Source organism: Dasypus novemcinctus, chromosome 5 (assembly GCF_030445035.2).
Source record: "Dasypus novemcinctus isolate mDasNov1 chromosome 5, mDasNov1.1.hap2, whole genome shotgun sequence".
Taxonomy (NCBI): Eukaryota; Metazoa; Chordata; class Mammalia; order Cingulata; family Dasypodidae; genus Dasypus; species Dasypus novemcinctus.
The window spans coordinates 10,211,362-10,227,622 of NC_080677.1; the positions used below are offsets into that span (position 1 = coordinate 10,211,362).

At 56.7% G+C, this 16,261-nt stretch overlaps 1 protein-coding gene across 1 annotated transcript in view; it reads right to left on the reverse strand.

The window, feature by feature from the left end:
- ADCY1 (adenylate cyclase 1) overlaps nt 1–16,261 on the reverse strand; it is a 207,670-nt gene that overhangs the window by 119,174 nt on the left and 72,235 nt on the right. Inside the window, exons 3-4 of the mRNA XM_058296659.1 lie at nt 12,397–12,515; nt 6,282–6,393 (exon numbers count right to left, since the gene is read on the reverse strand). Coding sequence (XP_058152642.1) covers nt 6,282–6,393; nt 12,397–12,515 — 231 coding nt within the window. The remainder of the gene's footprint in view (nt 1–6,281; nt 6,394–12,396; nt 12,516–16,261) is intronic.

Below are 16,261 nucleotides of genomic sequence, written 5' to 3' on the forward strand. Positions count from 1 at the left end.
TGTTGGAGTTTTGATGTTGGAGTTTGATGCTGGTGCCTTAAGCTGGAGCCCCGGGCAGTAAGCTCACAGAGGAAAGAGAAGCAAGCTCCAGGAAGAGAGGAACCCTGAACCCAGGAAGAAGCAAGGCCCTGGAAGGGAGGAACCCAGGAAGCCTGGACCCTCACAGCTGTTGGCAGCCATCTTGCTCCAACATGTGAAAATAGACTTTGGTGAGGGAAGTAACTTATGCTTATGGCCTGGTATCTGTAAGCTCCTACCCCAAGTAAATACCCTTTATAAAAACCAACCAGTTTCTGGTATTTTGCATCAGCACCCCCTTGACTGACTGATACAGCTCCCATCCACTACCTGCTCTCCCCTTCTGTCTGCTCTTCCAGGTGCATCTCTGGGCCCAAGGTGGAGAAAGGTGTGGGGGCCAGGGTAGAGGGCAGGGAGCCAGAGGGCCCCAAGGTCCACTCTCCCAGGGTCAGTTCCCAGAACACACACTGTGACAGCTGGAGGCTTTCGGGGACCCTGGAAGACCATGTCCTCAGAGCCAATCATCCCTGGGTGCGACCCTACTGCAGGTGAGCCCTTTCAATGAAGTGACTTCAGGTGAGGGCCGCTGATCAGACTGCGTGCCAGGGAGGGCCTCAAACCTCTTACTGGAGTGCTTCATCAATGGGAGAAAAACTAGAAGCTGAGAGGGACACCCTGGAAGCCAGAAGCTGAAATCGACAAACTTGGCAGAGGGCAACGGTGCCTGGAGGAGAAGGCAGAGACAGAGCCGCCACCGTGCACCCGATCGCCCTCTGCTTAGCTCGGGAGGAAGCACCTCCTGGTGAAACCTTGAGTAGGACGTTTTGACAGCCCCAGGACTCTAAGTGTCCAGGTTACTAAACCTGCACTGCAGCCAACCCGCTCTGGTCTGCTGCCTCGGCAGCCCTGCAGACTACAACACACGGCCCTGCTGACAATATACTCCCGTTGCTAAGCCAGCCCACTGTGTGGGGTCTGTATTCACAGCGCCAGCGGCCCGAGACCCCCACCTTCTCCACATCCTGTTGCCCCGTGCAGACGATGGTCTCCCTGGAGCCCATGTGACGCGCATCCAAGGCCCTGGGGCAGCAAGTGCTGCGGGGTGCTGGTGCCATTGCAGTGTGGCGGCCGGTACCCACTGTCATGGCCCTGCGCATGCCCCTTCCCCGCGATGGACTTCCCTGGGCCGCCTCCCCTCCAGAGCGGCTTCCACACCGGCCGGGAGAGCCACACATGTGCAAGGCCTTGTCGGTCTCGGGCGTGCGGCCAGGCCTCGGTGCAGCCACCCTCCTGGTGGTGCGTGCCAGAAGTTCCTGCAGCAGAAGGGGTTCCAGAACCCACCACCTCCCCCACCCCTGAGGATAAGTGCGGGGATTTCTCCTGTCTAGGCCTGAGTGCACTTGAAAACAAGCTGCTATTTGAGAGTCGGGGAGTACAAGAAATCGAAGGAGAGCAATTCACAGAAAGCGAGTGATTTTGCTCCGGGCAGGGGTCTGCCCAGGATGGGCCGCGGCCAGACCCCGCTTGGAGCAGGCCGCAGGGGCCTGCCATGGAAGAAGTTGTGAGCAACCCGAGTGGGTCTGCTTTTCAGCCTAACCCTGTGCAGTGCAGGGCTTGGTGGGTGCACACACACTGCACACATATAGCTGCTATGCAACATGCACACACGCATGCATCATGCACACGACTGCACGATGGGTCTTGCACTGACATGCCCAGGCACACATGTGTTGCATGTGTGCTGCACATGTTACAAATGAAATACACACACATCAGGCGTGCACAACGCATGCTTACGTACCTGTGCTCCATGTGCTCCACATGTGCTGCACTACACAATGTGCATGCTTGCACGTGCATCCTCGCACACATACCCACAGCACACACTCATGCTGCCCACATGCATGTGCATGCACACAGCAGCCCCACGTCCTCAGGCTCAGCACCCTGGCAGCCAGAGCAGGGACGCCCCTGCTGCTGTGCGCTCTCGGAACCTGCTGGCTCGGATGCCTTCTCCGCTTCCCCATAAGCATCTGTGCTTCCTTGGTAGCTGGCTCCTCTTGCCTCCCTTCAAACCCCGTGGGGCAGGGCGCTTCTTATGCAAAGTGCACCTGGCACCCCCTGGAGGTTCCCTCGGGTCCAGCCCATCTCTTCCTTTCGTCCATCCAAACATCCAGCAACAGTGGAGGGCTTTCCCTGTGCCAGCTCTGTGTTCCAAACGCTGAACACTATGGTGACTGTCAGCAAAGACCCCGCTCTCCAGGCGAGAGGCCCAAGGAGCGTGTGCTGACAAGTGGGCGCATGTCCACAGGAAAGGTGCCAGGGCTGGAGAGAAGAGCCCCACGGGGATGCCTAGGGCAGTGCCAGGACCCACACCTCTTCACAGAGCCATGTGAATGGAGCCCTGGGAATTGCGCACAGTGGCCTTGGTGTGCTGGTTTGCTGTCGCTGCGTAACAAACGGCACAGGCTTAGCAGCTTGTTTGTGAATCCATCTCCTTGCAGGTGCAGGAGCGAAGTCCAATCCCTTGCTGACTATCAGCCAGGGCTCACCTGACACCCCCAGCTGGGCTCGAGCTCCAGTAGGGCACCTGCCTCAGTGGAACCCCCTGCGAGGAAGGACGAAGTCAGGTGGGTCAGCAGGCAGGAGTGGGAGTGAGGTGAAGGGAGGTACGGGCAACCTGAGCCCGTTATCCTGGACCTTGCCAGAGGCCATAACAAGCAAGACAGTCAGTGACTGGTGGAGAAACTCATGCTCCAGAAATCCTCCGGGGACAGCTGAGTGGGCTGTAGGGGGAATCTTGAGCCTCTTCCATTCTGATCCACTTAAAGTCCACAGACGTTGGAGGGAAACACAGAACTGGGCCCCTGGGAAGCTCAGAGTCCAATGTGGGAGAGAGGCACACGCAGCGTGGTCGGGGGGCGCGTGGCCTTGCTGGAGCCAGGGAGCAGGTGGTCCTGGGGGTCAGTAGGGTGGTCTGTTTCCCAGTGCTGGCCACGGCCTGGTGCCCAGCAGGCATCAGGGAGAGAATGGGGAAGGGGTAAGACAGACCCCAGATGGGACTGCACAAGTAGAAGGGACGAGGGGGGTCGTGAGGAGTGAGGCACGCCTTGGGGAGGGGCCCCCATGCTCCTGTCAGGGTGGGAGGACCCTGGTAAAGAGGGGAACAGAAGGATGGGAAGGGGAGGGACTGCGAGCGCAAGCAAGACCCTCTGTCAGCCGTGACCACACCAGGGAGGTTCTTAGGAGGCCCCAAGGGGTCCAGTCAGTGACTTGGTACAGCTGCGAGTCCAAAAAACAATGGGGAGTCCATTCTTCCCATTTGGAAAGGAAGCAGTGTCTTCACAGCAGACTCTTCAGGGCCTTTAAAATCCCACCAGGGATCTCCCAAAGGGATTCTGGGGCCTTTGAAAGGAGGCCAGCGCTCCCAGCCCCTCCGTCCCGCTTTCCTCCGCATCCTACCTTAATCCCGCTTTATGATCCGAAGCTTCTGCAACAGGCTCCCAAAGGTCCCCCCTCGCCCCTCAGTCTCCGAGCACTCCCTCTTTGGCCCTGGCCCTGGCCCCCGCCTGGGGCCTAGTGCTCTGTGCCTTCCCGCCGCTGGCCCACCGGAGCTGCAGCCCGCCCGCCCTGGCCCACAGGGCCCTGACTGCCCTTGCTCAGGCCCAGCCCTGGCTGGCGGGCTCCTCTCCTCCCCTCAACCACTCTCATTTCCAAGATGCCGGTGCCTCTTCCGGGAAGGGTTCCCAGACCCTCTAGTGCTCCCAGCCTCCCCCACCAACCCCCTCGAGGTGGACAAGTCCTTGACCTTGGCCGATCAAGTCCCTCCCTGAATCCAGGTAAGGCAGCGAGGGGCAGGTGGGCCCCAGGACCCAGGTGAGTGCGCGGCCTGGAGCAACTCGGAGCTTGGTCCCCGTCCAGCACCCAGGCTCCCGTCCCTAAGGAGTGGTCCCCACAGCCCTTGGAGGAGGTGCTGCACCAGGCACCCTGGATCTGTCCCACCTTCCTGGCACCAAGTCACAGGCAGGGCTTGCAAAGAGCTCTGCCTGGGTCAGGCAGCACAGGCTGTCTCCATCTGCAGCCCTGGCCCAGCCCCACACTTCCCGATTCTGGCGTGTAAATGCCAGCCAGTTTCAGGGGCAGGGGAGGCAGCAGCCCCTCAGGCCTTGTGGCCAGTGGCGCTTAATTCTAGGGGTGCACACCCCTCCAGAAAAGGCTCTCTTCAAAGGACCCCAGGACTCAAGCCAGGCTTCCCGCACGGGGAAAGCTCAGCAGCCGGGGGAGGCCTGCTGCCAACAGAGGCTTAGCTTGCTTGCTGGTCTCGGCAAGCTGTGGCTGGCAAAGGACTCGGTGCTAGACGTGTTATGTCCCAGGCAGGTCTTGAAAAATCCAGGGGTTCATCCACCCGGGAGGGGGCCACTGCCCACGGCTGCACTCAGCTGGGCTCGGCCACTGGGGCCTCCTGCGGCCAAGGTTTGATTCCAGGGTGCAGTGGCTCGGGGGAGGGCAAAAGGCTGGTGTCTGCTGTCCCGTGGCCTGGGGTGCCTTTGTCCTTCACCTCTGCCCGGAAGCTTCCACCCGTCCTTCAAGACCTGGTCCAACATCTCTTCCTCCATAAAACTCTGGAGATGCCCTGGTGGGAGGCCTGCCTCCAGGGATGCCTTTGGCCTAGTGGGGATCTGTGTTCAGACCCCCAACCAAGCCGGTGCAGATGCACCTCCAGGTCACCACAGCTGTGAACGTCAGCTCTCCCCGTGACCCCAAATGACTCTTTACGGCTGTCCAAATAAGTGAGTTCCCCGGGTCTCCAACTTCCCATATGTGCAATGGGGCGACCGAGAGGACTGCACGAGAAAAGGTCTACCATCCCCGATCTGCAATCACAGAGCCGACGCACAATGGAATTAAGATTTAGATTCTAGATACAAAGCACAGCAGGCTATATGCCATGTGCCACCCGCTCTGAGGCTGGAGGCAGTACCACCCCCACGGCCCAATCCCACATGGGAAGATATCCACCAGAAAACACCTGCATCTTCACACCAAGTGAAACCAAGACTCTAAAAAGTTCATTGAAAAAACTTTCAGTTGTCAGAGCTACTTGGAGATGGGGATGGCAGATATGGGGATGGGTTTCTAAGTCTCATAAAGAGTTGAAGAAGGGCAGAACTGGGGCTGGCCCATTTTAAGCAGGCAATTATTCCTGTTTGTTGGCTTCATGATAAGACAAGAAGTGTTTAGCAGATGTTTACTGAAGGGACAAGAGCTCTAGGAATCCAGGGAAGCCCTGTTCTTATGCAAATGTTCTAGAATAACAGAAAAGCAGCTGGCAGGGAGCTAAGATGATGGACTGGGTTCCCTGCCCAGGACCTAAGAGGTGCCAGGACTGGCACCCCACTCGCTCCCAGGCCACCTGCCTTGAACCGGTCGAGGGTGAGCCAGAAAGCAAGGGGCTCTTTCCATGAAAAGCTTTTGCCACCTCACTGTCCTGGAGAAGCCCTGGAGCTCGCCCGGAACAGGCAGAGCTGCTTTGGGGCTCAGCAAGGAGAGGGGTGAGAGCAATGGCGCCCCTTTCAACAAGAGGTGCTGAGGCCCGCGGGACAAGATGGCAGCCCACGGAGAGGCTCAGAAGCTGAGGCCAGGCCCAAGAAGGGCAGAGAGCTACCAGCAGAAGGGGAAGGAAAGAGGGGAGCGCTGCTCTGTCTTGTCTTTGCGTTCTGGTAAGGACACACTTTGGGGGACCACCCCGTGTCAGGGAGAGGGTGAGCAGTGGATGGTGCCGCGGTGAAAACAAGGGTCCACTGACACCTGCACCCGAACACTCAGGCTTTCTCCTCAGCCATGTGCAGCAGAGAGCATTCTGAGCCTGCGCTGCTGAGGTCCACGGGAGAAGTCTGGAGGACCCGGGGCTGAGCCTGGCCAGGGATGCTGTCCGTGGGGTGGAGGGGCAGGGCGGGTTCGTGTGCCCCTGGTATCCAGGGGCACAGCTGAGCCAGGAGCTCTCTGCACCCGAAGCCCTTTATTCAACAGCTCTGGTCTCTGCTCGTGCAAGCACGTTCTTACCTAGCCAGTGCCGTGCTCGGCCCAGGCAAGGAAGCGAGGACCAGTTAGCTAAAACCAAGGGTGACTCAGAGACCTCGCTGGGTGAAAAGCTTGGCCATCGGTCGAGTTCACATTCCAAAGACGCGGCACCCACTGGGCCGACCCCGTTACTCCGGGAGCAAGTCAAACTGAGTCTGCGCGAAGGAGAACGCTGTGCTTACCGTGGCTAGCTCGTCAAACTTGCCGAAGAGCTCGTTCAGGAGTTTCACCAGCTCCTGGGCCGTGCACTGCGAGGCCAAACCAGTGAAACCCACGATGTCTGCAAACAGGATGCTGCCGAGAGAAAGAGGGGTGCGCCGTCTGCAGATGCCGCCTCAAGTCGTCTCAGTAGAGGGCAACCCTGAGCTGTCCAGAAATTTACAGGGGCAGACCACTTTAATAAAGAACTCATCTCCTTTACTCCTCGAAGCAGGCTCAACATTAACACTGCATCGCCCCCATTTTACAGGTGAGGAGACTGAGGCTCAGAGCAGCTGGAGGACCTCGTCTTGGTCACAGAGGGGTGACGGTGGAACCACAGAGAACCCTGCCAACGTGTTCCACAGTCTCACTGACCACCAAGCCCTGGGTGCCCCCCTAATTCCTAAGGGTTGACTGGGGTGCGGCACTTGGTTTGTGTAATGGGGAGGGGGGGGGACCAGGTGCTGCCATGAACCCACTTTGGGGAAGGTCAGTGGGCCTCACGTGCTGAGCTGTCAGCAGTGCCCAGAGACGCCGGGACCCTCCAGGCCTCTTGACCCACCAGGAGAGCAAGCCCCATGCTCCGGAAGCTGCTGCAAGGACCACTCTGTGCCACCTTGTGGCCCAGAACATTCTTGTTACAGACACAAAGGGGGTCAGAGTGCACATGGAGTACGCTTACGAAATTTTAATACTTAAAACTGCATATGTTGAGAAGCAGACGTGGCTCAACTGATAGAGTATCTGCCTACCATGTGGAGCGTCCAGGGTATGGTACCCAGGGCTTCCTGGCCCGTGAGGTAAGCTGGCCCACACACAGTGCTGCTGCGTGCAAGGAGTGCCATGCTACGCAGGGATGCCCCTGAGTAGAGGTGCCCCACGCGCAAGGAGTGCACCCCACAAGGAGAGCTGCCCCGCATGATGAAAAAAGTGCAGCCCACCCAGGAGGGGCGCTGCACACATGGAGAGCTGATGTAGCAAGATGATGCAACAAAAAAAAGAGACACAGATTCCCGGTGCCGCCTGACAATGAAGCAGATGCAGACGAACACACAGCAAATGGACACAGAGAGCAGGCAACAGCGGGGAGGGGAGAGAAATAAATAAATCTTAAAAAAAAAAAACTGCATGTGGAATCAATAAATAATGAGATGTGGGATCACAGCGGTTGGCTGTGTGTCACATTCTTGCTCATGTCTTCATTCCTGACACCACATCTTGACACAGGTCAATAATCTACTGTGCCAGAAGCAGGGACACTGTCCACATCCCTAGGCAGGCTTCTCGTCCCACACGCATTGACCACCCCTTCCTCATACACGGAGAGGGGCTGGGATTTTCCCGTTGACAACTCTTAGCCCCATGAGACTGTGAGATGTTGGAGGGACAGACGTCCATGTCTAAGAGAGAAGGGGCTGGGCGAGTGCAAGGGCCCTGAGCAAACGAGTTAGCGATGAAATGAAGAAAAACCCGGCGTCTTCCCCGTGTGTCTACCTGATCCTGGGGCACCAAGAAGGGGAACTGCAGGGGGGCATGGGGAGATGGACGGCACTGAGGGTGTTCCTTCTGTTTTGGTATAAAATTCAGGCTTATTTACATCTCTGAGAACACATTCTTTCTTTCTTTCTTTCTTCTAGTCTAAGAATATCAATTCATCCACATGTCTACCCGCTGGTTTCCTAGCCTCTGATCATTCGCTGAGTTCTACAAAAACTGGCCGAGCTTTGCTAAGGCCCCACTAGGGAAGCTCCCAGCAAGTGTTCAACCTTGATTTACAGCAGAAAACTCTGCGGAAGGAGCCTGACACTCTCCTTTGCACATGCAGACACTTGGTGAGTGCCTCTTACCCCGAGGTACCTACCCTCAGGGGGCTCAAAGCCCAGGAGGAGGAAGCTTGGGGCAGGGAGGGGCAGAGACCTCAACAGCACGACAGAGTGCAGTGGAGCAAGGCCACCAGGAGCCCAGAAATCTGCTTGAAGGCACGGCACCGGCTCCGAAGGCCAAAGACAGCTGTGCAGATGGAGCCAGGCCTTCAAGCAGAGGGTGAAGCCAATGCAGGAATTAAACAGATCAAGGAAAAGGAAAAGCAGCAGCAGGATTCAGAAGGGCAACTAGCACGTACGAAACTAAGGTGGGTGATAAACAGGACAGGGGCTCACCATGCAAACAGAGCTCCAGAAGGGATGGAACGTGATGTATGAGCAGAGAGCAGTGGAGCACGAGGTTCCCAAGATGAAAGGTTCCCTGGGGCCAGCCAGGAAAGTTGCTGAGGAGAGCTGGGGGACGAGCCTGGACATGAAGGAGCTGCCTAGCTCCACCATGGAAAACAGTGGCGTTCTGGGCAACTTACCTGACCCTTCCACGTGTCAGTCCTACCATCTGTAAAATGGGAAGAAGGCTAGGGCCTATCTCATGGGGTTGTGGGATTAAATGAAGCATTTAGAACAATATCTTACACCTAATGAAGGTTCAATAGTTGCTTATAATTATTCATAATGGTTTATAAGTATAATAACTCACTTATTAACTCAATCACTCAACAGATATTTAGGGAGGCCTGTGTGCTCTAGGCATTCTTCTAGATGCAAGTGTCAACAATCCTCACCCTCAGAGAGCTTCCATTCTAGCAGAGGGAGGAGGAGGAGACAGTACACACGGCAAAATATGCAATATGGCAAAGAGGTGTTACCGTGAAGAAAGCTAGAGCAGGGAGATGAGGTGGCCTGCGTTGTCATGCTAGCTAAGACCGTGCAGGGGACATCTGAGCTGAGTCTTGAAGGAGGGAAGGGAGAGGGCCGGGGAGACACAGGACAGCAAGCACTGCTGCTGAGACTTTTGCTCGATACAGAATTCTTGCTTGATAGCCCTTCTACTTTAGCACTCTGAATACGTCCTCCCACTGCTCTCTGCCCTCCATGGCTTTGAGGGGGAAGCCTCTTATTGAGGCTGTTGTGCTAGAGACACTTTTCTCTGGCTCAAGGTTCTCTTTTGTCTTAGGCTAGTGGTAGTCTGATTACAATGCATCTAGTGTAGACCTCTTTGAATTTATCCTACCTGGAGTTTGTTAAGTTTCTTGGATGTCTAAGTTGTTATCAAATTTGGGACTTTGGGCCTTTTTATTTTTTTCAAATATTATTTCTGCCTCTTTTCCTCTTTGCTTTCCTCTTGTACAGGGTTCTGAGCCTCTGTTAGTTTTCCTTCATTCTTTTTCCTTTTATCCCTCTGAAGAGACCATCTCAATCAGCCTACCTTCAAATTTGCTGATCCTTTCTTCTGCCTGTTGAACTGCTCTAGTAGAATTTTTCATGTCAGTTAACTATATTTTTCAACTTCAGAATTTCTAACTTGGCTTTTTATCTCTTTATCTTTTATCTCTTTATTGATATTCTCTATTTAGTGATATATCATCCTAATACTTTCCTTTAGTTACTACACATTTCCTTTAATTCCTTGAATATATTTAAAAATAGCTGTTTTAAAGCTTTTGTCTAATGCTGGTTTAAAGTTCTCCCTCATGGGCACTGTCAATTGGCCACTCTATCTCCTGTGTATGGGCCATACTTTATTTTCCTGTAATTTTTTGTTGGAAACTGGACATTTTCAATATAATATGCCAACTCTGGAAAATCAGATTCTTCCCCCACCCAGAGCCTGTTGTGCTGTTGCTGCTGTGTGTTCTCCTAATGACTTTCCTGAACTAATTCTGTAGAGTCTGTACTCTTTGTCCACGAAAGCCTCAGGTTGTCTTCATGGTCAGTAATGGATGGACATAGATTTCCTTCAACGCCCAGAACCAGTAAGTCTCTCAGTCTTTGCAGATGGGCTCTGCATGCACGTCGGGGTGTGCCTTCGACCCTCAGCCAGGGAGGTTACAAGGCTGCCTTGTCTTCATTTCCTGCTTGAGCTAAGCCTCACGGTCAGCCAGAGTGAGCTCAGGGCCTTCTCAAGTCCTTCCTGAGTATGTGCACAGCCCTCCACACGTGCCTTCTGGAGTCCCGGAAGGACCCCTGAGCTTTGCAGCGCACCCTCTGGACGTGTCATTCCACAGCTTCTCCTCTGAAGGCTTTTGGTGGGCTTGATGCGTGCCTGGCCTGTATTACCACCCATGGCAGCTGCGATGTCCAACAATCCCCACCGGCTGCTTCTGACCAACGCACGGAGGAAAGGCTGTTCGCCCTGGTGAGCTCTGAATCAGGTCTAATGGAGACAGGCCTTCAGAGTGGGATTTCCAGGGAGCTTCCAGACCAGTCAAATAACGACACTTCCCTGTGAATGGGGCTTTGAAGGGGCTCCAGCCTCCTTCTGACCCTCCCAGGGCCTGCTGGGTTTTCACCGTGATTGCAGCTATACATTGTTAAGGCTCCCACAGAGCTGAGCAGAGGGGTTTGGGAACAGGGCGTGTTAAAACACCAAAAAGCTCACTGTGCTGACTGAGATTTAGCCATCACCCGTGATAAACACTACTTAGATTGTTGCAAGCCTTTGCTTAATTTCTGGAGGCCTGAACACTTGGTGTTGACCATTTTGCCAGTGTTCCCACTGCTTTTAAGGAGGCGTAAGGGGGGCTTCAGAGGCCCTTACTACACCATTCCTGAGCAGCCGAGTTTGGACTTTAACCTGGAGTTATGTGGAACCGCTGGAGTATTCCTACACGGAGAGTGGAGGGGCAGTGAGGTACTGGTACCTGGGAGGTAGAAGGACATCCCTGACGGCTGCTGGAGGCGACCAGAGCAGGCAGGGGTGGCACTGCTGCCAGGGGCGGCAGGTAGGCTTGGCCTCCTTTCTACTCTGGGCTGTCGTATCTGTGCCCAGCAGAACCAGCCAAGGGGCCCACCGGGGAGGCAGGTGGAGGCTTTCCAGCAGTGAAGAAAAGCAACTACTCTCCAACCTGTGTTTGTTCCATCCAGGTCAGAGCCGAGGGCAAGCCTTCAGGCATCCATCCGACGTTGCCCGCCTCCACCTGCAGCCCCAGGAGGCCCGGGCCAGGTGACGTCTTCCCTGCTTCCCTGCTGGGAGGAGAGGCTCTGCCGTCCCCTCGAGGGCGGCCTGGCTGGTTCCGTGGTCTGGCCTCCTCAGCAAGGGCTTCTCCTCAGCCCTTAGAGAGGAGCAGTGAGGTGGAGCGGGAAAAGCCCAGCAGATGTGCAGATGGGCTCAGCCCAGCCTGCGCTCCCCTGGGTCGGGTCTAATTTCCTCGCCTTAAAATAGAGGGGATGGTGCTCCAGGTGATGGGGTGAGACGACATCAGACAGAACCGAATATTGAGCAGTGAGGACCTGAGCCCGCCTCAGGCTGCTTTCCACGCACCTTGAGCCTCACTCCCTCACCTGGAGATCCAGGAGAGGCTGTCCCTGCCTCGCGGGATGCGCGAGGCGGGTACGCGGTCAGCACGGAAGGCACTCAGGCCTGCCCAGCACGCCACACCGGCTCGACACACAAGGAGCCTGGGTGGGGACAGAGCAGCCCCTCCTCAGCTGGGCTTCCTGGAGGCATTTGGGGGGCACGAGTATCAGTGTCTGCCCTAGCAAAGAGTGGGGGATGTGTGCTGGGGCCCTTCAAAGTGCCCATGGACAAAAAACATTCATCCAGCATGGGCAGCCCCCATTCGTCCAGGTATGACTCACCTCGAGGGAAAGTTTTGGGAAAGGAAAGCACAATTTAATTCAATGAGATGCTTTCTAACCGCACTGCAGGAAAGAAAGAAACGAACAGACCTCAGAGCGCCCTGGGCCTGCTGCTGCACTCTGGGGACTCGGTCTTCTCATCTGTACAATGGGAGCAAGACCCCTTCCCAGGGCTGTGAGGAGACTGAGCGAGTGGGGCGACCTATCCCAGAGCCCGGTGCCCATCAGAATCATGCCCAGATAATAACCTGACCCGGGCAAATCCCCAACCCCAAGATGTCACTGCTCAAGCCCTGTTTCAGGGAGAGAGCTCTGAGTGTAAGCGTCAAGGCAAGCTCCAGGGTGCTGGAAGGAGAAACGGGAAAGAGCAAGGGTCACCTGCACCACCCACGAAACCAAAAGCCTCCTCCCCGAAGCAGGCCCCCACTGCCCTGCCGGCAGGGCACACGCCAAGCAGCGGCCACCCCAGCCCTACCTCACATTGTCGTGCCTCTGGATGTAAATCTTGTGGAAAATCCTCTCGGGGGGCTTCAGGAAGTCCTCCTTCATCTCCATGGCAACGTTCCGTGGCAGGAGGCTCATGAGGAGGCGCTCCTGGGCAAGGAGGGATGACGACGTTAGACAGCGGGCCCCCTGCTCTGCCCCGGCGCGCCCCTCGCACAGCTCCGGGTGAGGAGCGGGCCCCCCACCCCGGCAGGGGCGTGCAGAGCCCTCGGGCGCACGTGGCCCCCAGCCTCAGCCTGGTTGTGCCCCCAGGCTCGCAGGCCCACCCCGCCGTCTCCCCGCCCCCACCTGAGCACCCAGCCTGGCCCCGGGCTGGACCTGCCTCCGCCTGACTGCTGAGTTCTCAAGCTCAGCAGGGAGCACCATCTCACTCCCGGGCCCTCCAGAAAACACCAGCGTCCCCAGGCCAGGGTCACCGCCCATCCTCACCCCACCTGCCCGCCTCACCCCCCACCACTTCAACCCAGCCCCCAAAGAGACGTCCACGCCGAGACTTCAAGGTTAGCTACGAAAAGCAGTGGTCCTTCCACGGAGGGCAAAGGATTCCTGGAAAGAGGAGTGGCTCTGGCAGCACGTGGCCCCTGCTCTTAATCTTTGTCATGTCTTTCTTATCTAAGTAGGCCAGCCTTTTTTATTCTGTGAAAGAAGAGAATAAGAGTTGGGACTGGTGTTTTTCCAGAGGAGACATGCCGCCCTGGGTAGCCATCCTCGGCAGTCCTCGGTTTCCTCTTGGGACCAGGGGATATGAACAAGCCCTAGCTCTCACATTCCGGAGGGGTCCTTTCTGGCCCTGGGCGGCCTGGGAACCGCCCCCCCCCCGGCTCAACGCACATGGGCTCACAGCCCCCCACCTCCCCCGGTGCCCTCCATGCTCCTCCCTGCTCCCTGGAAGGGAGAGAGCAGAGCAGTGTGGAATGCCACGGGAGCGTGAAACTGCACCTCCCACCCCGCCCGGGGGCACAGGGCAATGAGGTCAGGAGGTGGCGTGGAGAAGGGGCCCTGCCGCTCCTGCTCTCCGGGTGGCTCAAGGCAGCCTGGCTCTGGTCAGCCCAGGTGTGCCAGGCTCCCAGGGGCACCGGCCACGTGGCGGGCAGGCCTGTCCCCGCCGGCAGGGAGCTGCAACTGGACCCTTGGGCTCAGGGCCTCCCGCAGCCACTCTTCTGTGACCTTCTAGAAGGAGCTGATGCAGTCAATGACCTAAGGTCTGCCCAGGGCAGTCAAATGCCTGTGGGTGCAGAGAGGAGCAGAGCCGCAGAGGAAGGGCCCAGGGATTCCCCGACGCCCACGGGTGACTGTGGAATGGGATGTAGGGGGGCTCCACAGGCTTACACAACCCTCCTTTCCCCAAATCACAAATGGCACTTAAGATGGCTATTTTTTTATAATGGGAAAATAGATGTGATACCCTTGGAAAGCTCCCCAAGGTCATCTATCTCCATGCTTGAGGAAGAGGGGCCGGAGCCCGGCCCTCGTCCCGGAGCCTGTGGTCTCGCTGGGTGACCTGAGAGGGCTCCTAGGTGCTCAAGTTTCCTGGGCTGGTCAAGAAAATATCAGGCAAGGGCTCGATTAAACAATGGGAATTTATCTGCTCAGTTTTGAGGCTAAGGCGAAGTCCGCATCGGGCGTCCTCAAGGCGGTGCTTTCTCCCGGCTGACCGTGGCGGCCTGGGGCTGGCTGCAGCCTGGGCTGCCACACCAGGGCCCGTGGCGGAGTGTCCCGGGCCCACCCTTGCCCTCTGGGCCCCGATGCTCCCTTCTGGCTGCTCCTCGTGCCTCTCCCCCTGACTGTCTAACTCTCACCCTTTACAAAGGACTTCAAAGAGGATAAAGACCCCCCTGAATGTGGGGCGGCTGCAGCACCAGGTCCTGCACACCCTGGGCTCCCAGCCGCGGGGATGGGTTAGGGTTAAGAGCATGCTTTCCTGGGGCCCACAGCTCCAAGCCCCCATGCTAATCCAGGCCGAGCCCCCCCGCCCCACGCAGCTCCTGGCTGGGTGGAGCAGGCCTGTCAGACCCCACCAGGGAGAGATACTGCCGAGGCTGGCAAGTCCTCGGCTCCTCTCTAAATTAGACCAGACAGGAAGCAGGACCCTGAGGCGCAACTGCAGGACGGCCACACTGGGCACATGGCCCCCGGGCCTGACGCCCAGCTAGCTCTGGCCTTCCCGTTGCAGGCCACGCTGTGCGGAGGGCCTCTCAGGGATGGAGGGGCCACACACACAAGGGGCAGGGCTACTGCCCAGCCAGGCAGTTGTCACTTCCTGCCTTAACCCAGAGGTTTCCATGGGAGAAGGCCTGAGATTTCTGCCAGCGGCCAAGTGGAGGGAGCTGGGACAGGGCTCACCTGCAGCCAGCAGAGAAGGAACAGGAAGCAGGCTGGCAATGCCAAGGGATCTGGGAGCGTCTAGAGGCTGCCCCTGCCCCAGGCCCAAAGGCGCTGACAAGGTGCACAAACAGGGAAGGTCCCTGATCCAAAGACACTAGGACAACGAAGTACAGGTCCTGTGCATCCTCTGGGAAGCAACAAAGTCACCGGGAGAGAAGACAGTCCGTGGCTCACTCTGGCTGGTGAGCCAGGGCAGGTGGTCCCCAGAGGAGTCAGCTCCTCAGGCACTATGGATGCAAGGCTGGATCCCTCAGCCCAGAGGCCCCCAGGTCCATACTGGAAATCCCCAGAGGGTTTCCACAGGGATCTGGAAGCCCCACGGTGTGGCAGCAAAAGGTCCATGTGCTGGTGGGGACCAGCTCTGGCTCAGTTTCAGCCCCTCTGCAATGGCGATGCTAAGCCAACATCCTTAAAAGACGTAAACAAGACAAACCCTGTAGAGCCCCCAGCCCACACCCAGAAAGAGCCCCAGCGACCAGCAAGCTGGGACGCCCCACCCACCACCACGGAATTCATTTCTTCAACACGCTACTTTTTGCCTCCTCCATCTTTACATCTCTCCCTTTGTTTTGGTTTGCCAAAGGGCTACTAATGCAAAGTACCAGAAATTGGTTGGCTGTTATAAAGTGGATGTATTTGGGGTAAAAGCTGACAGTTCCATGGCCATGAAAAGTGCAAACCGAGGCACCCTCAGAGGTGTCTTCTCACCAGCCAGCTGCTGACAGGCGAGAAGCCGCAACGTCTGCCCAGTCTGCTCAGCTGAGGGCAGCCGGGCACGGAAAGCAGGACTCTCTCCTTGAGCTGCCCCGTAGGCCCAGCCTCTCAAGGCTCTCAGGGGCGTCTGTTTCCCTGCAGTCCTCTCTCTCTCACACTGCAGAATCTAATATGCCGGCTTCCTTTTCTTGTGTCTGTTTGTTGTGTGTCCCCTTATATCAGGTCTAGCAAGAGAACAGACTCAAACCAAGTTAACGCCTCACTGACGTAGTCCAATCCAAAGCCCTAAATCAATCTCAACAAGTAATCTAATCAAGGGTCCCTCAACTGAATTTAAAGCAATCCAAGGGTATCACAGGAATAGATTACTGTACAAATATAATCTTTCTCTTTTGGGGAAAATAATCTCAAACTCCAACACACCAATACTGACAAAAATGCTCAAATTTCCCCACAACCAAATCAAGTAAGAAAGATTCTGCCTCCACCCAGCGTCCACCTCGCTTCTCCCTTTCCCGTCAATAGTCTCCAATTGCTCCTCTCACGGCCTTGACACTGCTCTCACCGGGAGCTGTGAGCACTGTGTCGGACACAGCCTGAGGGAAGGACCTCAGCGTCCCCTGTCCTTCCATTCCTCGTGTGTCCTGCACGACTGGGAATCGGGACAGGCCAAGCGATCCAGTGACAGGCTGGACAGACAGATGACAACGAGGAACTGAAATGACGGGGCCTGACCA